This window comes from Pantherophis guttatus, chromosome 2 (assembly GCF_059756535.1).
Source record: "Pantherophis guttatus breed Tessera chromosome 2, ASM5975653v1, whole genome shotgun sequence".
NCBI classification, from domain to species: Eukaryota; Metazoa; Chordata; class Lepidosauria; order Squamata; family Colubridae; genus Pantherophis; species Pantherophis guttatus.
Window position 1 is genome coordinate 35016847 of NC_142064.1, and position 24881 is coordinate 35041727.

At 33.2% G+C, this 24881-nt stretch overlaps 2 protein-coding genes across 7 annotated transcripts in view; one reads left to right on the plus strand and one right to left on the minus strand.

The window, feature by feature from the left end:
- Window positions 1–24881, minus strand: part of IQGAP2 (IQ motif containing GTPase activating protein 2) — a 127978-nt gene that overhangs the window by 33212 nt on the left and 69885 nt on the right. For 2 of the 6 annotated variants that reach the window (XM_034441095.2, XM_034441096.3), the window contains 13 exons: window positions 24445–24601; window positions 22574–22651; window positions 20975–21051; window positions 16295–16362; window positions 15799–15912; window positions 13701–13879; window positions 12381–12468; window positions 11725–11888; window positions 11233–11320; window positions 9523–9686; window positions 7911–8071; window positions 7594–7718; window positions 6576–6739 (listed from right to left, as the gene is read on the minus strand). In XM_034441095.2, coding sequence (XP_034296986.2) covers window positions 6576–6739; window positions 7594–7718; window positions 7911–8071; window positions 9523–9686; window positions 11233–11320; window positions 11725–11888; window positions 12381–12468; window positions 13701–13879; window positions 15799–15912; window positions 16295–16362; window positions 20975–21051; window positions 22574–22651; window positions 24445–24601 — 1627 coding nt within the window. Of the gene's footprint in view, window positions 1–6575; window positions 6740–7593; window positions 7719–7910; window positions 8072–9522; window positions 9687–11232; window positions 11321–11724; window positions 11889–12380; window positions 12469–13700; window positions 13880–15798; window positions 15913–16294; window positions 16363–19171; window positions 19298–20974; window positions 21052–22573; window positions 22652–24444; window positions 24602–24881 lie in introns of those variants that run through there. The other 4 variants (XM_034441098.2, XM_087885771.1, XM_034441099.3 and 1 more) reach the window with 3 other exon arrangements.
- F2RL2 (coagulation factor II thrombin receptor like 2) lies at window positions 59–5933 on the plus strand. Its single transcript, XM_034441100.2, has 2 exons — window positions 59–1831; window positions 3273–5933. Exons 1-2 carry the CDS (start codon window positions 1768–1770, stop codon window positions 4370–4372), a joined length of 1164 nt encoding a protein of 387 aa, XP_034296991.1. The 5' UTR covers window positions 59–1767; the 3' UTR covers window positions 4373–5933.

A 24881-nucleotide genomic window follows, 5' to 3' on the forward strand; every position in this document is an offset into this window, starting at 1 on the left:
CCTCTTCTGTCTTTGTAATTGCTCACCTCTCCTGTCTCTTTTCCGCAGTGCAGGAGTCAATAGGCAGAGCTGGCACATGAGAGGACACCTATCTGTGGTCCTCTCAGGCTCTGCCTGGTATTTTTTTTCTTGTTTTCCTCCTCTAAACCTAGCTGCATCTTATGGTCAGGTGCGTCTTATAGTGTGAAAAATACAGTAATTGCAAAGGGAGGCCTTCTCTCCCTTTCCTTCCCAGAATACCTATTAATTCTCAACACAACTTACCTTGAATTATCTCTATTGTACAGAATGTCTAGAACAATTACTATGCTTTCAGTTCATGTAAGTCACACTATCATTACTGTATCAGATAAGATGTATTAGTCTGATGTGTTAATACTTTGTTCTTAAAACCATAATTGAGAGTTATGTTCAGTTTTTATATTCTAATTTTCTACTTATATATTTGAACATATGTAAAACATGGAGTGTATGGTGCTATAATAATTAAAATAGCAGGCATGTATATTAAAAATGTATTCTCAGTGAAAAACATCAGAATGAAACATACATGAAGCTGAATCAAATACCAGAGGAAAAGTTAGTTTGTAACTTCAAGATTCTTGAAAGGACCGATAAATAATATTTGTAGCTCAGGGTTGAAATGAGGGGTCCTTGGTGGCCTCTGAGCTTGGTTCCTTGTAGATGTTTCATTACCCAAATTAGATAACATCACTCATGCTACTAATTAGGTAATGAAACATTTGCAAGAAAACAACCAAGCTCCAAAAGCACTAAGGACCCCTCATTCTTGACTGGAAGCAGTTAAGTAAAGTAGCCACATTCAGCCCTGACAAAAACAGCACAAGGAGTTAAGCAAGGGGTATGAAAAAGAAAGGCAGAACTAGCCCACAGAAAGTCGAGATAACAAGACGATTCCAAAATTAAGGCAAATTTGATATAGACAGAAGTCTCCCAAACGGAAGACAAGTTATATCTCTTTCTTTTTCAGTTATTTGCATATTTTAGCTTCTTAAGGATAATTCAGAGAATATTTTATATACACCAGCTCCTAGACTGGAATACAGCTCCATAGCTAAGGATGCGAGCAATGGATGCATCTACAGTTCAAAGAACTGCATCCTCTTTTAACAGTCTGTTCTTCCTTTGTGCCAAGAACAAATTTCTTATTAAAAGGCTATAAAATTATTTTTACAATCCATTTGATTCTGCAATTCATTCTCCCAGACATATACAATTGTGTTAAAATGTATTGTTTGCTTGCTAGATAATGTTACGTGACTCTAGCTACGACTTCTCTTTCCAGTTGCAAATTAGGGTTACCAAATCGGGTGACCAAATCTGGACTGTAAAAATCCAGTCAACTACTAGAAGAGAACAGAAGGCTTTGTATGTTTTTGCCCTTCATGTCTGGTAATGTTCCAATGAAAATGTAAGGAGACACTGTAAAATGTAAACAAATGTTTTTAAATTCAGGCACTATTTGTACAAAATAATTATTTCACTCTCTACTAACAGTACTTCAAGAGTTAATTCTTGTCTGTGTTGATTGGAAGTTTAAGCAGTCACGCCTACTTCCGCATTCTGATGCATCATACCCTTCTCACTACAAGAAAAAGGACAAATCAGCTCTTTTCTGCAAAATTGCTACAGAGGATGAGTAAATAGATCTGATGTGCTGAGCTCTTTTCACTAAAATTGGGATTAAGAAAGACTCTACAAGTTAAAATGCCTATTGTAGAAAATTAAGAATTGATCACTGCTACAATGAAAACTTGGCTCCTATTGACAACTGGATTGTTCTATCTGTCCTCCTGTTTGTGCCAGAAAGGTAGGATATCTGTGTTTTTGTGTGTCGGTACCTTGTCCCTTATTATTTTGTTAGCAATTAGGTCTGAAAACAAGCATGAAGGCTCAAATAGATTATTAAACAAGGTCTCAAATCAGATGGATTTCTCTTTCAAATTAATGTTTTTTCATTCATGGGACTTGGATAGAAAACACTGCATTACCATTTAGTGATATGTCCCATTACACATGGATTAGCAATCACTTAAAAGTAAATACTCTCAGAAAGAAGGATAAACATACCTTTTGTTCTTAAGCACTTCAGCTATTTATTAAGTAAGTATAGTTCTAAATAGTTTTTTTTTTTTAAAAATACTTACATCCATTTGAGAACTACTCTATTACACAGGGGTGGACAATATTTCTTTCTTTCTTATAAAGGGCTACATTCCTTCTTGAATACAGGTAGTCCTCAACTTACACTAGTTCATTCAGTGACCGTTCAATGATACAACGGCATTGAAAAAAGTGACTTATGACTGTTTTTCACACTTACGACCATTGCAGCAACCCCATGATCACATAATCAAAATTCAGATGTTTGACAATTGACTCATATTTATGACGCTTGCACTGTCCCGAGGTCATGTGATTTTTTGCAAACTTCTCACAAGCAAACTTGATGAGAAAGCCAAATTCACTTAACAACCATGTTACTAACTTAATAGTTTCACTTAACAAATGTCATAAAATGGGGTAAAATTCACTTAACAACTGTCTTACTTAGCAACAGAAATTTTGGGCTCAATTGTGATCATAAGTCGAGGACCACCTTTAATCCATTGACAACTGCAGGACTTTTAGGGAGCCAATTCTCATTCTCCTCCCTCCCCCGCCTTTCAATGTCTTTCTTTTCCACTAAGAATTATTTACCCCCCTTCTCCCATTCCAGACTAGCAGACTTAAAGAAGGGGCAAATAACTCTTATCAAGAACTTTTGAAACCTGGCTGAGAGCTGCAGGTTGCTCTTTTTTGCTATACATGATAGATAGGTAGATATCTATTGGACGGCAGACTGTCCCATAAATTTCAAATTAACAAGATTTTACTAAAAGGCATAAGCTTTCTGAACTGCAGCAGGTTACTTATACTTGCTATATTACAGTTAGTTAGTATAAATCATGACCTGATATGACGTTCTGGAGTAAAGCTTTCTTTCATCTTAAATGTCACTTGAATAGTCTAAAGTTGTAATCCTAAACACAACTAATTTTATTCCCCAACATAATACAGAACAAACAAAGCTTATTTGATAAACAGGATACTTTTCCACTCCTCTTATTTTCTTTCTTAAACTAACTTAAAAATGTCACTCTCTTGTTAATACTTGTGGAATAAATCTGCTTCATGGAGAAAGGAACGTTTAAATATCACTGCTTATTTCTGTTGTACAGTTTACATTTTCATTGTTTTTCAATTTTTAGGAAACAAGTGTGGCAACAGCAGCTTGAACTTTCAACATGATAAATCACTCCCAGTTAAGACTTTCTATGGCACTCCGCAAGGCATGTATGAGCCAATACCTATTTCCACCCCAGATGGACTGACAAAGCCCAATCACAAAAAAGAAAAGTGTCCTATGGAAATATCCAACATCTCATCATTGAAAGTAAATAATATCACCATGGAGTACCTTACTAGCGCACTGAGTGTGAAGATGTTACCGGCTATATACATAGCTGTTGTCTTAATAGGAGTACCAGCCAATGTCGTAACACTGTGGATGCTGTTTTTCAGAATCAGATCAGTCCGTACTGCCATATTCTACACAAATTTGGCTATTTCAGATTTCCTTTTCTGTATAATGCTGCCATTCAGAATTGTATACCACCTGAATGGCAATAACTGGATATTTGGAGAAGCAATGTGTCGAATCGTGACTGTCATCTTCTATGGAAATACGTACTGCTCCACCCTGCTTCTCACTGGTATCAGCATCAGCCGTTACATGGCCATTGTTCACCCATTTACCTTCAGGACTCTACCTAAAAAGTTCTTAGCTACTTTAACTTGCGGTGTGGTATGGACGGTTGTTTTTTTATATATGCTGCCTTTGATAATCATGAAACAAAGCTATCATCTGGACCAGCTAAATATCATTACCTGCCATGATGTTTTTAATGTTTGTGAAACTATGCTCCTTTTCCAACACTACTACTTTATCTTCCTTGCAGTATTTGGATTTATGCTTCCACTTTGCATTGTTATTTTTTGTTACATTTCCATTATTCAAACACTCCAGGCTTATGAACAAAAGTGGTTCTGGTACGTCAAAGTTAGTCTTCTTGTCCTCAGCATTTTTGCTATTTGTTATACTCCCAGCAATGTTATACTGATTGCTCATCATCTGAATTATTATTACAGTTCTAAAGATAATTTATATTTCTTTTATCTGATTGCTTTATGTCTAAGCAGCCTGAATAGTTGTCTTGATCCTTTTCTTTATTTCCTGATGTCCAAAGTCAATGATAACACCAAGACTTATCTCACCATGGTTAAAATAGCTCAAGAAGAAAAAACATGACACGTGTCTCCTGTGATATTTGAAAAAGTTACAGACACATACATTTTTGACAAAATTACCTATTTAAGACTTCTATTTTTATAATGTCAAACATCAAATTTTATGCAAATACTGAAAGCTATTCATATTTATACCACTGGGGAAAAAGTTTCATTCACAGGGTTAAAAGTTACACTTTTAGCTTGGTTTGATCATGTTTTGGTTGTAGCATATCTTCATAATTGACAACAAAAAATAAATAACCCTGGACTTTTTCCTGCAGCAATGAGTGATTCTTTAAATTTAAGCAATGTTATATTTCTAACAAATCTCAAAAAATATTTTACATTATGATTTAATGTTTAGTTTTAATGATTACTTGGCTAAATTTGAATGCTATTATCAGATTTATTAATGAATCTTAGTATTTAATCCTTTTTAAAAAATCAACAAGGTAGTAACACACACACATACATGCACACACTTCATTTAAGCACCGAAGCTTCATTTAAGCACCGAAGCTTCACATTTGGAAGGTGAAGACTTTAAGAGCCTTTCATGCTCTGAATCCCAGTGGAAGGCCTTTGTGTGCCACAGGGGGTTAGACTAGATGATCTTCAAGGTCCCTTCCAACTCTGTTATTCTGTTAGTCCAGCTGCACCAAGCTTTGAAGGATGTAAGTCCCAAAATTCTTTGCCAAGTGGTAAGTTCGATGCAGCCATGTCACAAGGAAATCAGTCTTCTAAATGATTTGTACAGCCTTAGTTGCTCCTGGTTTATGGGCATTTCCCAAATTGCATTGCTAAACTGGAAGATTACATGTACTGCTTCACATAATAGCAGCTAGACGATATAGCAAACATAATAAACCAGAGTTGTGCATAATCTAAGACCTAGAGTGGGATGTGGCTTTCAAATGTTTTGAATATGCCCCCAAATATTAGCTAAAATACTGTAGATACCAAATTGTCCCAAAGGTGCTTTTTTAAAAGGCAACTGGACTATGTTTTTTCCCCTTGAAGAAGAAAAAGATGTTTCGCTTCTCATCCAAGAAACTTTATCAGTTCTGGCTAGATGTTGGGGTGGGGGAATGAGGAAATGGAAGAATTAGTTCAGACTAATCTATCTGTTATGCGACAACCATGATCTGGATGACTGACACTCTCCATAGATCATATCAAATTATAATCTTTAATGTGACATGAGGAGAAAAAAACTATTGTGCATGTAACGTATTAACTATATGTTAGCTAAATTTAAATATAAATGAAATAAAAATTAGCTTTTGCTCTGGTCCTACAGTAACACACCCCTGTAGTTAAGAAAATAAAAAATTGATAGTGATACTACTTTTGCATCGTAGGACTGCAGGATAGGACAGCTACATTTCATAAGTGTACAGGACAGGAAAAGCTACAGGACAGCTACATTTCATAAGTGTGCAACAGTTTTCATGCTTTCACAATATTATATGATTATTTTTTCATTATAGAATAGAATAGAATTCTTTATTGGCCAAGTGTGATTGGACACACAAGGAATTTGTCTTGGTGCATATTCTCTCAGTGTACATAAAAGAAAAGATACATTCATCAAGAATCATAAGACACAACACTTAATGATAGTCATAGGGAAACAGTCAATATAAATCTTAAGGATACCAGCCACAAGGTTACAGCCATACAGTCATAAGTGGAAGGAGATGGGTGATAGGAATGATGAGATGTAGATAGGCATGGGTGTAAAGCAGGGTTTACAATCTCAGATCACAATCTTAACCTAAGCATTTTTCTGTTATAGAATGTAACATCCACAAAGATGCAAGGAATTTGTTAGTAACCCTCAAATCCATTGTGCAAATTCTTAAAAATCCAATCCTAAGAATGTCATTAAAACTGTGTCACTATAAATACAAATAACATAAATATTATAAATACTATAATCGTTTTTAAACAATGCATAACAGAGCTTCAAATTCATTGTTAAGACAATTAGATCTTTGAAAATGTCAAGCTGAGGACATCATAGTTCTCTAGCACCCCAAAACTCCACAGAATATGCAGAAACAAAATGTTTTGTCTATATTTTGAGAGAGAGGGATTTTAGGGGATTTACATCTTCCTGAGATGCCATCAGCATATTGTAATAAATAATTGCAATGCATATATATAGGAATTATAAAAACTTTTGACAAAATGGGAAAAAAGTACTGAAAATTGTCTACCTGACATTTGCATGTTTTTGCATCATTCAAAACTGCTTGATAATGACAGGCATTTGCTTCTTTTATATTCTGTAATTTTGCTGTGGGAAGTAGCAGTGTTTCTATTGTTCTTATTGGATCTCCTCGATCAATAGCCTCATTAATAAAACCCACTGCCAAAATTTCTTTTAAAAAAAAGTGTAGAGTTAATATACTGTTAGATTAAAGAAATAAATGTAACTGTAGTTATGTATCAATATTCAAAGAGGTTTAAACTAATAATTGCAAATTTATTATTCAGCTTTTAATTATTACATTTTTAAAATACACAAAAATATACTTTTATTTAAGAACGACTGGTTGAAAGAAGCATATCAAAATTACTTAGTAGTCTTAAGCAATTTTAATTGGACAGCAATATGGGAATATAAATTAGTGTGCTATAACTGGAGGAAAAACAATTTGAAACCCATTTCTTTTGGTCTAATTCTCCAAATATCTACAGAACACTTGTAAATTATCTGCTTGATTCTAATAATAAAAGCTAGATTAACACTTGCATGGCTGTCTTCAATATACTAACTTTATGCTATTTTTGGAACAAGGATGCTCAAGGCTTCTGTTTTTACAGATATATAAAGAGATCTGTTGAAATCTATTTGAAGCATAGGAAGTCTACCATTAATTCAACAGTTTGCCACTATAATTGAATTCTCTCCAAACTGTTTTTCAAATTGATTTGGGGCAGTGATGAAATCTAAAAATTTTCACCACTGATTCTGTGGGCGTGGCTTGATGGGCGTGGCTTCAATAAATAAAGGGAGGGGTTTTTTTTCAGCCAACACACACAAAACATTTAACATGCAGTTTCTGGTTGACCAGTTTTTGTTATGGTTTGCAACCTCACAATTCTGGATATTTTTTTAAAAAAATGAACTGAGTACTGTAAATAAATTAATGCTATTTTACATATATTATATACTGATCCGTATTTTATTAAAATGTATGAACGGAGAGTTACATGGAGCAGAATACTTACTATCATTTTCTTCTTGTATTTGTGTATTAACCATGTCAATACAGTTCTGGATATCATTCCAGCTTAAATACTGTTGTCCTTGAGACAAAGCCTCTAATTTAATGGACAGCAAGGTGTCAGCATAACTGTGAAGAAACAATTAAAAATTTGCTTGTACTGTACCCTAAAGTTAGATTAGCTAAACAATTATCATAGTTTAATGAACAATTCCACACAGTAAAGCACCATTAAATTATAGAATTTGTATAATTATATAATTTTTCTTAAAATGTAAGTGGTAAATAATTCACAGAAATACAGAAATATAATGTTTTTACCGTTGCAAGTTCTCTTCTTCCACATTGTTAAAGCCAATGGATGAGTTGCTGAGGTGTACTTTTATTGCCTCTATGTTCTTACTTTCCAAAGCCTGATTTAACAGCACGACAGCTGAGAGCATTTCAACAGCAATAGACAGTTCATCATGAGCTAAGTATTTCTGTAGAAATATATTCAGATCAGTAAGAAAAATAAAGCTTTCAAATATGTAAAAAAAGAGTTATGGTTTAACCCTGAAAAAGCCAATGCTAATATTGAAGTAATACATCTATTAAGCCAACTGCATTTTTACAAAATAATGTGTAAGCTTTCAAATTTCCTCTTAGAAATGCAAACATTTTAACTGACCTCTAATATGGCCTCAAGAGACATTTGAGAATTATTTTCATTCACAGTACACAGTAGATGACAGGTTTTGCTTACTCAAGATTAATATTCTTGAAAAAAAATTAAGAAAGCGCAACCTTAACTATCTGAAAATACAATAATTATTAGTTTGCATATTTCTCTAAATTACATATATATTTTAATTTTAATGTTATTTCATTTTTGATTTTATTAATAATACAGGAATGAACAAGCAAATGCTTTTATAGGCATTTTACTCTTTGCTTCTCTCCATGCTGTCTTTTCTTCAACACTCCATATCATTTTTTTAACCCTTTTTCCTTTTTCCTTCTCTGTTCTAATTCTGACAAGAAAATTAGGAAAATCAATCCTATTGCAAGAACTGCTTTGAAAGCACATATTGCTTCCCAGCCACAATAGCTAAATTGTTCAAATATAGAACAACCCACTGATAAATAAACTCAAAGAGCAAAATCTGAAGTAAAAAGAGGCCTCACAAAGTCTCTGCAACAAGAAACTTTATTTTAGCTGTAAACATTGGTAACTAACTATTAATAGCAAAAAAGGATTTCTTGAGGTAGGTCAGGATGACCAAGGACTAAACTATCAGGGCAGAGGTGGGTTTCAGCAGGTTCTGACCAGTTCTGGAGAACCAGTAGCAGAAATTTTGAGTAGTTCGGAGAACCGGTAGTAAAAATTCTGACTGGCCCCGCCCACATGTATTCTCTGCCTCCCATGTCCCAGCTGATCGGGAGGAAATGGGAATTTTGCAGTAAACTTCCCCTGGAATGGAGTAGGAATGGAGATTTTACAGTATCCTTCCCTTGCCATGCCCACCAAGCCATGCCCACTAAGCCACACCCACAGAACAGGTAGTAAAAAAATTTGAAACCCACCACTGTATCAAGGATGCTAAGTCCATCCTAAACTAAGGAAAATTTTGGTATGTTAAAACTAGCAGCAAAATTAGCCAGCTAATTTTGATCAAAATTTGGGAGATAAAGCCTAGTTCAAGAACAGAATTATTAAGTTAGGACTATATATGACTTTAGAAACAAACCTACACATTTTAAAAATCTAGTATTTTTTCTTATCTATCTTACTTCTACAATATTTGTGCAAACACATTGACAACCAAGAATTAATAAAAGTCTTTACAGAAAGTGCATGTTTAAAAGTCACAGAAGAAATTATACATATTTTAGTATAACTATTTTCCAATTAGTTGGCTTTGGGGACACATTCAAAGAGCTTCCATCTTACCATAGCATTCTGTTGCTGAAGATTGAAGAGTTCAGTCTGATAGACAGAGGCAGCAGAAGGATAAACTTCAGGTAACTGGGCTTCAGGTTTCATTAAAGCAGCAATTGTCATGTTTGAGTCACAGTTACGAATTGCAATGTTAATATTGTCAACTGCAGTAAGTTCTAGTGTCAAAAAAGAGAAATATCCAAAAACCCAGTTAACCCTGTTCCATTGCATACCAGATTGTATATCTGGTATTTCTAATGATATAAAAGAAGAAAATTGTTAAGTCTTTTTTTTTTTTTTTTGGTGAAGCTAATTATTTATTTATTTTATTTATTTGTCAAGAACATATTAGGTAATATATATAAGTGTAGGCATGAATTGAATACATAAAATAGATACAAATAGAGGAAACATTAGGACAGGGACGGTAGGCACACTGGTGCTCTTATGTCACAGAAATCTGCTGAAAACTAACAAAAGGGGGGGGGAATCTAAAAAAATATTTCAAACAAAAGGTGCTCAGAACCCTGCAAGCTTATACTTTATTTTGACAATTTAATTAGAAAGGTTTTTTATCAAAAAATTTAATTAAAATAATTTTATTTCCTTGACCTCTGATTATTTTAAATGTAAAAAATATAATCTAATGCCTCTTTAAATTTAAGATAATCAAATATTAAGGAAATAAGAAAAGTGGCTAACTCAATATTAATTTGTATGCAAGAGCTGACTTACTATAAAGGGCAGAAATTTGTTTTCTCTTCAAAATAACACAGCAGTTTTTAAAACTCTATGCTTCACATATTATACTAAAATCAGTGAATACAACTATGGTAATTTTCTGATATGTTCACAGACATGAGATAGATGCTGAAGTAAATGGGAAATTATATCATACAGGAACCCCTGCACATGTGCTTTGACTACTCAAAATATATAAGGCCATACTGGATAACCTACTACATGTAAAATAATAATCTCTGCCTAGACTGAAGAACAACATTTAATAAAACTAATGGTTTCCTTTATATAACTAATATTTTCATTTAGTGTTTCAAATAATGGAACAAAATATGGATATGCTAATAAAAACTCTATCTCTAAAAAAATTCGGATCGATAAGTCAACTGATGCATACATAACAACCAAAAATGATTATATTCATGAATTCAATTCAAATATTATGGAGAATAAATTGCTCTTAAGTTAAACCAAAGAAAGCATGAAATGAAAAGTGAGCTCAAATCAACATCTAGAAGAAAAGCTCTAATATCTCAAGAAGCAAAGAGCAACTGACAGAAAGGCAACTGCAAATTTAGAACCCTCTTAAACATAGTGTTCAAAGAAAAAGAACTAACTTCAACAATAAATTACACATATTCACTTTTATATTATAGAAGCATGCCATACTTTCCAAAGTTCTATTTGTTGCAACACCAACTTAATAATACAAAGTAACTGGGACGGAGTAAGTAAATTCTATCTGTTATGCAGGAAAGTGTAATTAACCCAGTAATTGAACTGGATTAAAAACACAATAGTTGGGGGGGGGGAAGCTACTGAACCAAAAAAGCAATGTGACAACAAAGCAAAAATGACAAAAAGCACCATGGAACTAGCTTAGATAAAATATAACTGGACTCATATTTTATCGTTAGAACTGCTGAATCTTAAAATTTACCATGAGGTGAAGTTATAAGTGAAAATTAACAAGTTACTCACTAAATTTGTGAGAGTGTGATTCCTCATTGGCAACACTAACTTCATTCTGTATCTCATTTTTGTCGAGGATAATTGGAACCCCTGCTATCTAACAGATTAGGGGAAAACATTTCTTACTGTATTTTAATTAAAAGGCAAAGAAGTAATCAATACCATAATATTCAAAACTACTAGGTGAATATCAGTTTTAGGGACATCAATAGTAGGCTGTTACAAAAAATATAGTGTCCTTTCATAAAGCAAATAGTCAGAAATATTTCTTAGAACAGACAATTTCAACATTTTTCAACTTAGTTTTTTTTCCTGTTTATATCCAACCTTAGAAAATATTATGTTTCTAAGTTAAATTAAGAGTAAATTATGCAATATTATCTATGAAGTATTTTGAAAGCCTCTCTCTTCTATTTGTAAGAAGGCCAAAGTATGAAGACTGAAATCACACTTTAAAGTTAAGCGATTTCGGTGTCACTCTAGCACGTTATAATCAGTTACCTGTGTTCTCTGCTCTTTAGTATCAAATAACCGTGCTAGGTACCAGGAGGAATTTTGCAGCAGAACTTCAAGCAGGCTCAGAGCTGGGTTGTTCAAGCCTGCCATTAGTGCCACTTCATCTTGCATGTCAATAGCCTCATTCACTTGGGCTAAAGCTATGTGAACTGAAAGGAAAACAATGCTTACAGAAAGCAAAATATTATAAATATATTTTTTTCTCTTTTAGCCCTTTGATACATGCAGTTGTTTAAGAGAACTTGCATCAAATCCTTCTGGACAAGCATGCAAGGACACTTCAAAATAGACACTTCTTAAATCCAACACTAAAATGCAACATGTAAGAGGGGTCAAAATTTACAGAACTTTGCAGCTGGCAGAAGAGGAGAGAATTAGAGGTAAAGCAACTAGAATCATAATGTTTCTATTGTTATTGAGAATGCAAAAGGGCAAAGAAGAATGTCCTTATCCAAGATTAGTAATAGTAAAACAGCAAAGTTTATCTCTGAAAGAATGACACATTACTGATGAAATTATAATCTATGCCAGTTTTAGAGTTCAATGAACTGTGAGAAAATAACACACACTGGTACTTTCCACTAATATTAAGACTGGGTATGTCAGGAATCAATGTTTTCATAAGTGGGAAGAATACTCACGGTTGACCTTATTGATGTTTCCCTGGATTTCAGCTTGCGTAAGCAATTCTTCATATACATCTCTTTCCTCTTCCAAAATCGAGTCACTCTAGAAGCAACAATTACCATTATAGAAAGAAGGGTAGAGCTATTCCTGATTTTAAAAAGGAGGTTGTGCACACATACGGGAGGAAAATCCACATACAAAAGTATGCAACACACAAAAGGTATCTTTCGACTGAATTTAGAAAGAAATAATTACTTCTCAAACACAAGTCACAATATTCCTGAGTCTTTTAACTATATCAATAGTCACTTTATAAACAGAAAGTGAACATGTATTTCTGATAATTTAAAAAAATACCATAAATCTAAGGTAACAATCTTTCCTGCATGAATAATTATTTTCTTTGCTACTCCTTCCCCATGTAGAATAATGTAATTCTTTACAGAGTGATTAGTGATAAATTCCAAAAATACTATATAATCTAAAGATATATTCAGGTCTTTAAACTAATATTATCTTTGTAATAGCATTCTAATATATTAAATTTTCTATAATGAACCAAACAAATATAAATTGAACTGTCTATATTGTATTTCTTAATCCACATTACACTTTTGGCATAGTAGAAATGGTAAGTGGGCCTCCCTTTTTTAATATTCTGTGAAGATTCTAAATCTGGAAAAATAAAGTTTGTTATTTAATCTCATCTTAATAGGTAACCAGAATTAGACCTTCCATATTGCACTTTTATTTAGATTGGCTATAATAATAAAAACTTACAAGATTCTGATTCCCCTCCTCCCTCTTTTATAGTCATGTAAATAAGAAAGACATAAAACATCTATCTAAGAAATTTTCCCCTCCCACCTGTTTGCATTCAAGCTACATATGTGTTCCTAAAGAGGAAAAAAGGAACCAACCCAAATTAGCTGACACTTTTCTCCTTCCAATCACTTTTTGAGGCCAGGCCATTATTTCTTCCCATCTCACCTCACCCCAGGAATGTACCTGTCAGCAGGTCTGCTTCCTAATTTTGGAAATGCTGATTTAAATTTAAATTAATTTATATTTTTCATTTTGATTGGTTTTAAATGTATTTTTGTAGAGGCATTTTTCCTTATTTATTGATATATTAATATGTGATGATTTATCTTTTGGGTGATTAAACAAACTTGTTTTATATGCAAAAAAATATTTATTAGCATTGACAAATTTGACATTTGAAGTTTTTGAATCTTGCATATTTAAGACAGCCATAAATAAATTAAAACTGGTATTCTGTCACAACTCATTTTCACATCATACAATTAATAATAAATAATTTATTTCTTCACCTTAAGTCTTGAATTCTCTTCTTTTTTCTTTTTTGCTCCAGAAAGCTCCTTCTGATATTCATGGGCAAAATTATCATCCACATTTACTAACATGGCATTAGGATTTTGCAATGTTTTGATGGTCTGATCTGCAATTCCTTTCTCGATAGCTTCATTAATTGCAATAACTGCAGCATGCACTAAAAAAGAATAATAAACCAGAATAATAGTTCAATATTTAAAGATAAAAGCCTCAGTGAATTAAAATTTCCAAAATCTTTGTTATTAGCTATCATACTTTTACAATTCGGTTTCTGCACAATTTCTATTTAACCAGTATGGTTTCATACAAAACAAAAAGCAAGCAAAGAGAGAGTATGCAAAGACATGCTCACAAAAATTAACATCAGAACAGAAGAGCCTAAATCAGAGTTCTCCAACCTTTCCAGCTTTGCGGACCAGCGGGGGGAGGCGGATGAGGTTCTATGTGAGCGGCTGGCAAGCGCATGTGCAGCTCCATTTGTGGGAGTGGTGGACATGTGTGCCCGATTCTTGCGTAAATGAAGCATGTGCACACGTGGTTGCCCACTGCTCATGCAAGTGGGGATGTGTGTACCGAACGGCTCATGGCCCAGTAATGGCCCACAGCCTGGTAGTTGAGGACCCCTGACCTAATAAAAATGCTTTACCAGAATATCCAAAGTGTGGATATTTGAATGAAACCCTTTCATTCAAATATCCTTGTTCCTTTCCTGTTTTCAGGCTACGAACATACATAGCTAAACCAATGGAAAGACTATCCCAAGAGATCATTAGAAAACAGTTAGATGAGATTATTATTTTTACCCTTGGTAATTATATTTTTAAGCTTAACTCTTTTGAATGCTATGTTATGATTTTAGATACCTTTCTAATTTTTGATGTGGGTGTGGCTTGGTGGTGGTGGGGTAATGTGACTGGGTGGGCATTTTGATTTATTTTTTTACTTTTAAAACCATTTTTTCTACCTCAGTGAAGAGGTTGTAAAAAAATGCTTTCAAAAGGCTCTGACAATCCCAGCTGAGTTGCCTGGTCGGCAGAGGCTTTTTTTCTTTTAAATGCCTCTGACGATCAAGTGAGTTGCCTGGTCATCAGAGGATCGTCAGAGGCTTTTTAAAAAAACCTCTGCCGATCAGGCAACTCAGCTTGGCTCATCAGAGGCATTTAAAAGGAAAAAAGCCTCTGCCGATCAGGCAACTCAGCTGGGATCCTCAGAGGCTTTTAAAAGCATTTTTTCTACAACCTCTGAAGAGGTTGTAGAAAAAATGCTTTTAAAAACCTTTGAGGATCCCAGCTGAGCTGCACGATCATCACAGGCTTTTTTTTTTACTTTTAAAAGCATTTTTTCAGCCAAAGAGGTTGTAGAAAAATGCTTTTAAAAGTTACAAGAAAGCTTCTGATGATTGTGCGGCTCAGCTGGGTATGGGGGGGGGCAGGGATTTTTGCCACCAGTTCTCCGAACCACCCGCCTCCATCTCTACTGGATCGGACGATCCGGTCCGAACCGGGAGCATTTCACCCCTGCTTCAAAGTTTCAATGGCACTGAAAAAAGTGATTTATGACTATTTTTCACTTATGACCGTTGTAGCATCCCCATGGTCATGTGATTTACATTCAGATGACTGATAACTGACTCACATTTATGACAGTTGCAGTGTCATGGAGTCATGTGATCCCTTTTGTGACCTTCTGACAAGCAAAGTCAATGAGGAAACTAGATTCACATAACAACCGTGTTGCCAATATAAAAACTGCAGTGATTTACTTAACAAATGTGGCAAGAAAAGTCATAAAATAGGCAAAACTCATTTAACAAATTTCTCACTTAACAACATAAATTTTGGGCTTAATTGTGGTCATAAGTTGAGGACTACCTGTATTTTAAAATATGTAAATCTTTAAAATGTTCAAAACACACTAAAATACGTAGTTGCAAAAACAAGTACTTCATGCCCTTGTTCTAGCTACTATAGGAACTCGGTAAATTTGATTGTCACCTCATATTTAAAGTTAATGCAGCTTTCAGGAACATTAGGAAACAGGTTAGAATAGCATTTCCTACAATTTTGGGGAACTTACATGCAGCTTCATCCACTGAAAGCTCATTGGCCAAGATGCCTCCAATTTTACTAAATGATGGCATCTGTATACCATATTTTTCCAGTTCCTTCCGCATGTTACTTATTTCTTCCTCTAATTATTGGTGACAAGAAAAAGGAAAAAGAAAGGAAGGGGAAAAAAGATTATAATACAAGAAAAAAAAAACTGTCCAGGTTACTAAGTGACAAAATCAAGAATAACAATAACACAAATGGGACAAATGTTATTCCTCTAATTCTTATCTCCTTTTTCTATATGAGAAATACTGTAGCACACATAGCTGTAGTGTTTGTTACGGAGCAGCTCTTTGTAAAATACAGCACATTTTTTACATAGCTACTTTACACCCACTTCAGCACAAAAACACAAAGAATGAATGCAAGTGAATGGAACTATTAACCAATTAAGGAATTAGTAGAAGCTTCAAAAAATAAAGTTTTCTCAATACAAAAAAAGTTACAAAGATAAAAAGTACCTGTAAAGTCTACTTTTCCAAGCAAATCCTGGATTTGTGGAGCTATTCCTAGTTTAAACAAATATAAACTGAGGGAGAGAAAGAAAAAGTAAATGAATTGCATAAATACAATAGGAATGATTAATTAAAGTTGAGTATTGCCCATTAGAGTTTCTTTTACAATGCCTGCGTTGACCTTTATACAATCCTGCATGTTTTGTTAGAAATGGTTCCTTTCTTAAAATAATTACAACTATATTCCTTTCAAAACACTTTTAAATTAGATTTGCAAGACTTCTGCATCTCCTTTCTTTAAGACAGTTCAAAATAATATATATAAAATATTGCCTCAACAGTGAAAGTAGTGAAAGTAATATTTCTCTCACATACATAAATCTGTGACTATCTATGTTCTTCAATGCTCTGGAGAATCTGCAACAAACTTAAAACTATTGAAATTACGCCAAGGAAACCTATTTCATTTCAGGGTACTTGAAAATCTACATAATTACTATTCCAAAATGTTTATAGTGGAACCATCTGGACAACAGCTGAACAAATTCACATCTTTATTCATGTCTTCCTGCCATGTGAAGTTAACAACTGTTAAGGATTTGGGAAATTTATTAAGATTACACAAGGGACTATCAAAATTGCTATAAAAGAGTGGGTCAAAGTGGTTCAAAAGTGGCCAAGGCATATTTTAGATATAAAAGGATTTAAAAAAAAAAAAATTGGAGACGCTTATCATTTTAAAAGTTGAACCTGAATAAAAACAAAGAGATGGCAAACATGAAGTTATATACTAATTGTAAGTAAATGAAATTGAGGATTTGCCAAGCTGTTAGAACACAGGGAACAAACATGAACAGAAAACAGCTGTTTCTGAAAACAGGAAATATTAGGAAAATTAGTTTTGCAGTAATTTAGAATTTTCTAGGAAGGAGTTCAAAGAATAAGTATTTAATATTTAATAGATAAGTTAAATGTGAACCTAAATTTGTCATGTTGTAATTATCCAAACTATTTTCTACTTGTGATCTCAATTTTTAAAGCAGCTTTGTATTATGTTTAGAACCAATGGCTATTAATAAAATACCAGTAAATAATTCCGTATCTTTCTAGTGTTCGGAAATTATTTTAATTGGCACAATAGAGTTCCTTAATTAGCCATTAATACATTTAATTTTGACATTTTAACAACTGCTATGATTATGGGGATAGCATGATATTTAATAGCTAGAAAGAAAAGGAAAATTGAGGAGAAAGTATTGTGGACCACTAGAGGGCAATGGAATTTTATTTTTATCAATAAGAAACATTCACCTTAGCACACTTTTAGAAATAATATTTATTTTATTAATAAAATAAAAGTGTATTTATGTAATATATTCCTTTCTCATTTTTATTGATAATTAATTAATTGCTATTTTCGGCATTTGTAATGATGTTGGGAATGTTAACAGTCACACACTGCTAGTATGAACTGTCTTTTAAAACAAGTATTTTGAAGCCTTAGAAAGAATTCATATTAAACAAAGCTGCAAGTCAACAATGTGGCACAATTATATATTAGAAATTATTCAGGTTTTGAAGTTGTTTTTAACTATAAAATATATGCAGATTATTGAAAAAGAAAGAACATTACTAATGCTTGGGTTTTATAATATTGTTATTGTTAGACATTGTGATGATGTAACTTGTTGCATCTGATGTTCAAATCTCAATATAAAGTCATTCCTCAAAAGAGTAGGATTATTCCGCATTCACATATGCTTTACATATGCTCTAGTAGGCAAGGGAAACAGATTTGGAAGATGCAGTGCTTTTATTCACACCCACACCACACACCCACAGACACACACACACACCACTTTACTGACAGTACAGCAGGGAGGAGGTGAGGAGATCTCTAACCAACGCACGTACCAGTCCTCTCTGAGGACTCCTGAGTTTTCTACCCTCACATTCTTGGCCTCCTGAGTTCTGAAGTGTATCTATTTCCCTCAGGAGAAGGAGTTCTACATGAGCACATGTTTATTCTGTGACACTCTTCTGGATGGTGCACAATAGGAAATCCCCTTACTCAGGAATAAGCTTTTCGATTAATGATTCCAGATTTCCCCCGTTTAACTAGTGTTACCAGTCCAGAACCTGGAATATAAAACACTGAAGAAATCAAGCAAATCCTAAAGTGTTGATTCTTCGATTCAAGATACAGTATTGGCTTTGTGTTAGCAGTGGAACCACCACATATAGTTTTGTTGCTGTGTACTTTCTACAACTAAACAATTCTTCAGCGGAAAGCTTGGGGAGACAAAAGCACTTTTCTGTGGAATTTCTATTGTGGGTGGCCATCTCCCAAAATCAAAATAACAAATGATAATTGGAATCGTTTAAAATTCTAAACAGTTTTTATACCAGCTAAAACACAATTTTCAAAGAAGGTAATTTTCACATTCAAGTTAACAATACATATGAATGCATAAGACAATAAACAAATCACCAAAATATAGTACCCGATACTAGGTTCCTTTAAAATTAAATGTTTGCATTTCCTAATAGAAGAGTTTAGAATGCAGCAAGACATTAAATTATTCCATCATTCATCTGATGATTCAGAACTGATGTATTCTAAATAATATCCAATTAATAGGACATTGTCTTGGAGGAAAGGATAGAGTTAAAACACACAGAAAAATAGTTTTCCTTGAAATTATGTATAGCTAAATGTGATGTAATAGAATGTGGGAAAGACCTTGAGAAACAGACAAAGTAACACTGACGAAGGAATGGGCAGGTAACAGAGGACACAGCATCAGCTGTCTCAGGGACAAAGAAAGATCAGAAGGGACCTTCCCTAGGTTCTCAGGCCTGTAAAGGAACTGTCTGGTCTACCTGGGAAAGCTGACAGGTGAAGAGCTCCATATCTATGTTTTTATAAGTCTGGAAATCACTTAAGGCATCTTTAGTACATCTTTCAGATATAAATATCTGAAAGCCTCCCAGTATTCAACATTCTATAGAATTTGTGACCATGGATTATGATATCACTAGAGTGGAATTTAGCATCATTTTGTTATGAACTAATTGTTTAATGCAAAAAACACTTAATATTTAGAGTCTAATGTGTTTACTTTGTAAAAAAAAATCAAATTTACAAACATATTTAAACAAGCTCAGCAACCAGATTTGCATAGTTATATTAAGGACATGATTTAGCAAGAAAACAAACATACAAATTTAAAGATCCAAAACATGTTTCAGCCACTAAAAACCAATGAAGTTTGGCCCAATAAAATATATGACATGCCCATACAGTTTGTCTCATCAATCTATGCTCAGTAATTTTCCTTCTCCTAGAATTATTCATAAAGGTGGTGCCCAGTCATCTGTCCAAAATTTTCTCTATTCTATTTAAGATGGTAAAAATGATGACTTGACTCAAAAATCTTCTTTAAAATGCGAGAAAGAGATTGACTACACTAAATAATATCTGTCTAGATAAGAACTTAAGATTTATTGCTCTTCCATGCTCAGATGGAAGCTTGGATAGGATGCAGATATCGAAACCAAAACACTACATGCTGTCATGAGGAGAAATGCACTTTGTTTTCATATAGGCATTGTGTTACATCAGGGGTGAAATGCTCCCGGTTCGGACCAGATCGCCCAATCCGGTAGCGATGGAGTAGTAACAAATTTTAGTTTTCACCACTGTGTTACATATATGAAAATCAATAATATGCAATCTGCCACTCTCAGCTACAGTTTACTGAACACTTACTGATCAAAGTTTTGATGGCACTAAAAAGTTATGGCCTGTGTAATGTTTCCAAAATTACGTGATTGCGATTTGGATGCTTGGCAACTGGTACACATTTAGGCCAATTGCTACGTCCTCACGTGATCACCATTTGCAATCTTTGCAGATAGCTTATGACAAACCAAGTTAGTGGGGAAGTCGGCAGAAAGTCACAAATAGTGTTCACGTGATGTCATGCTTAACAAACAATGGCGATTTGCTTAATGATCATAGCTGGAATTGACAAACTGATATTGTAAGTCAGACACAGTCATGTAATGTTTTACTTTAGAATCATGTTGCCTACTGATTGAGTTGCTGGTCTCAACTGCAGTCAGTGAGCACTAGCTGTAGTTTCCTGAACATGTTTAAATGAATACTTGTCCCATACTAATTCAAGTATGAATGCAGAATATATATTTTTGCGCATAGTACTTACATAATATTTTCTGAATTATAGTAAATTCTATAGAAACAATAGGATTCCATTTATGACATCCAAATTTTTAAGAAAATTCCCTGAGCATGCTGCTAAGCCTTATTATGTACATAATAGCATAACCTTGAAATAGGACATTAGTGAATAAGTAATCAAAGATCAGAACAGCCCGCTATACAGGTTTCCATAATTAAAACACAGTTTAACTATATACAGTAGAGAGAGGGGGAAGTTGGATTCTTTTCATTCTCAAACTGATCCCATTTTTATTTTTTGAAATTAATATTATGAAGCACTACTACAGAATTGAATATGAACTGAACTTTATCCTTAACAGTTTAACTGAGTTAAACTGACTAGTTTGGTTCATAACTATGAAGTAATTAGGTTTTGCTGCAAATTTTTTAAATGGAGGAAATGAAAAAAATCTTAGAAATTTAGTATAGATCTATTTTACCTTAATGCATGAATGCAATATATCATTCTAGGTATGTTTTTCCTATCATAAACATCTGTGGTCTCCGGGTAGAAAATCTAAAGATGAAAAAGGCAAATTATCAAGCATCACTTCACTTAACAAATATTTAATATTATTCAGATTTTATCTACTAATGTGTTAAAGCAGAGGATCAATGGTACATTTTGATAAAGGAAACAAATTCTTACTCACTGGAGAATTGGTGTCAAATGTATAATTTGACACTTTTTCAAATACACTACTACTCAGAAATAAAATGAAGGACTAATCTCCAGTCTGAATTTTCTAGGATCCAGTTCATTATATTTGTACTTTATGTTGTGTGTGATAATTCATATAATCTATTATATTATATGGTATTATATATATTTGTATTTAATAATGTAAAGTATCTGTTCTATAGATAACCATCTTAAATGAAGTAATGATAAATCTGAATAATATATCACTATTAATTATGTTAACCATTGCACTCAAAGAAGTATCATAAAATTCCACAGATAAATATGACAGTAATAGATTCTGGGCCTAGATGAATAATTTCTGCCTACTTTTTCAAATCAACATGCCATCCTCAACTCTTTCAAAAAAACCTGAAAGATATGGAATGTTAACAAGTCAACATACACTGATACTGGCTTTAGTTCTCACACTAAAGTACACACAGAATATTATTTTCTTCTCTTTAGCAAGATATGTACACTGGGCCATTGGCTTAGTAATATATATATAAATTTAACCTCTGTCATATATTTAACAAAATATGACTAGATATAATATAGTTTATGTATTTTAATGACATTTCATTTTGTTTGAATAGTTTTGAAATAAAAATTGTTTCTTAGAATTTGCCTTGGAGGAATTCATGCATACAAGATTATAGTTATAGCATGGCTCAAAATATCATTTTGTCTTTGTTCTAATATTTCAGAATGTAAAATTGGCATCTATATTAAACATGTCCTAGCAAATTTAAATGGCTAGTATTTGTACCTCATATAAAAATGGATTGCAAGCAATTGTACCAACAGTTAATGAGAGAATTAATCATGGGAGTCAGACATGGTTAAGAGTTTGTTCTAAGTCCAACTAGAATTCTAAGCAGAATTTTATGTCATATAAGATAAATAGTAATCGCTTGGTGTGTATTTTTTTTTCTTCAAAAAACGACAACTCTATAGTACAACATTTGCTTTTGCAATTAGGCATAAGAAATGAACGTTTCTAGGGGTTTTTTTCCAGGTTATAAAAGTACTGGACAAAATAGGCAGTGATTTGTTAGTACAACCATTTTAACTTTTTCACCGAGTCCTTCTTTCATGTTGGTTATTTAGTTACTCCTTAAGGGAAAACTATAGTTAACTGGAATGGGAATGTTTCATCTGCAAAATGAGTTCAATCCTTAGCACATTTACATACAGCTTCACAAGACTTCTAGCTATTATTATAAGTCTAGATTAGAAATGAATCAATGGTCGTATTTAATACAAAGCAAATATGTATCCTATTTTAAATATACTTCCTTATTTTAACAATTACTTTACCAGGCTACACAGTATTTAGTTTTCAAATGCTTACCTTTGGGAGGCCAATGGATTCCATTGCCCGTAACCACTGTACTGTATTATCAGTATGTCGGAAATGTAGACCTGAACGCTAATGCAAGAAAGAAAAAAAGAGACAGAAACAAAAAGGTTTACTTATTTTCCCTGAGCACACAAAAATTTTTAAATGCCTATATCTTGTACATGAAATTTAAATTGCGTTTAAACAAGATTTTTTTTAAAAAAAGAAGCTTAAAAATAGCTTAAAATATAAAACTATTACTTGACATAAAAAGCACTTGACATGCTTTCTTGTCAACAAATAACTCTGAGCTATACTTTGCAGGTAGTTCTTGTTTAGCAATCACAATTGGGACTGTCTATTTGGTTATTAAACAAAGAGGTCTCTAAATGAAACCACTGACTACACTTATGATCTTACTTCAGCTTTCATTTGCTTTACAGATCACCAAAGGGTGTAAAAGCAAGGACTGGTCATACAGTTACGTTTTTAATCACTATTGTAATTGAATGGTCACTAAACAATGCAATCATTAAACGAGGACTGCCTGCATTCTACATAAACACAACACAACACACACACTCACTTAGATGCCATGGGTATTTTTTGTTTTTTGTTTATTGCATTCTATGAGTCAAGGAAACTGTTCAAAGATTCCTTGAAGGTTTTCCTTAACCAAAACAAAACCAATATTTTAGAGTGGTTAGCAAATTAAAAGGTTAAGATTTTTCTATTTCCTTGATCTCTCAATTTTCAATACTCAAATAAGATACAAAAATATACATGAATTATTTCTAAAAATAATAAAGATATATAGTAATTAATTTATTTATGCAGAAATTCTAATTTGCTTCAACTTTAGTTTAACCCTATTTTTTTAAAAAAGCAAAATCTGAATTAAGTAGATCAATATCAGTTCTAGAGAGGAATTCTTAAAAGAAATTATCCATGGCTTTATAATTTTATGTTTTTATAAAAATTATGCAGAGAATCCAGAGACACAGATTAAACCATGCCACTCAAGCAAGCTACCACACATTGATTAGCAAACAATCTTAGATTTTTAATTTAAAATTAAAATTAATTTTCTTTTAAATTAAAAACTTTTTCCTTAAAAAAATTATTGTAATCATTAGAGAATACAGATAACAAAAATGAAAAAAAAAAAGAACCTCCATCATTTCCAACCAGTCAAAATAAAACTTGAAGCGGTTTGGGAGCAGAATAGTATATTAGAAAAAATAAAAATATTGCACCAGTTCCACAAACCTATTAAGCATGCTCTTTCTAAGAATTTAAAGCTTTATGTTTCTAGAGGAACAAATAGCAAAAATATTAAATTTAACAGGGTTTTAATCCTGATAATTGCTTTTGGTGCCAAACCTAATCCTGGGACATAAAAAGAACTTATTATAATCTTAATTATGGTACATGCTGCTACAGTATAAATATCAAACGTTACTAGAAATTTTTCTATGTAGTACTCAAATCTTATACAGGTAGTCCTCAATTTAGAATCATATGTTTAGTGACAGTTTGAAGTTACAACAGCACTGAAAATAGTGACTCAGAACCAATCTTTGAACTGTCATGTCATATGATCAAAATTTGGGCACTTGGCAACTGGCATGTATTTATGATGATTGCAGCATTTCAGGATTATGTGATCTCCATTTGTATCTGACCAGCCGGCTTCCAATAAGCAAAATCTATGGGGGAAAACAGATTTGATTAATGACTGTATGATTCATTTACCAATTGTAATGACTCACTTAACAACTCTGGCAAAAAAGGTCATAAAATGAGGCATGACTAATTTAACAAAGGAAATTCTGGTCCCAACTGTGGTCATAAATCAAGGACTTCCTGTATGTAAATTTTACCTTGTAACGTGTTTGTTCCACATCATAGATCTTCCTATCAGAGATCAGCTTTGGTGCAAAAAACTTAGCTAATTTGGCAAGGTAAACACCATTCCTTAAACCTTCTTCCAGTTCAGTAGTAGGTGGTAACTCTTCATCTAGACAGACTTCCATCCACCTGTGAAAACAAATATTCCTACATAACAGTTGCAGCTTTATTATAACATAATGCTTTAGATCAGTGGTCACCAACTGGTGGTCCGTGGACTACTGGTGGTCCGTGAGAAAATTTTGGTGGTCTGTAGAAAACTTATTTGCATTTTTATATTGCACTAAATACTATTTATCTTTAAAAAAATCATATTAGTGGTCCGTGGGATTTAAAATTATGAATTTAGTGATCCCTGAGGTCCGAAAGGTTGGTGACCCCTGCTTTAGATTCTTTTTGTAATTCAACA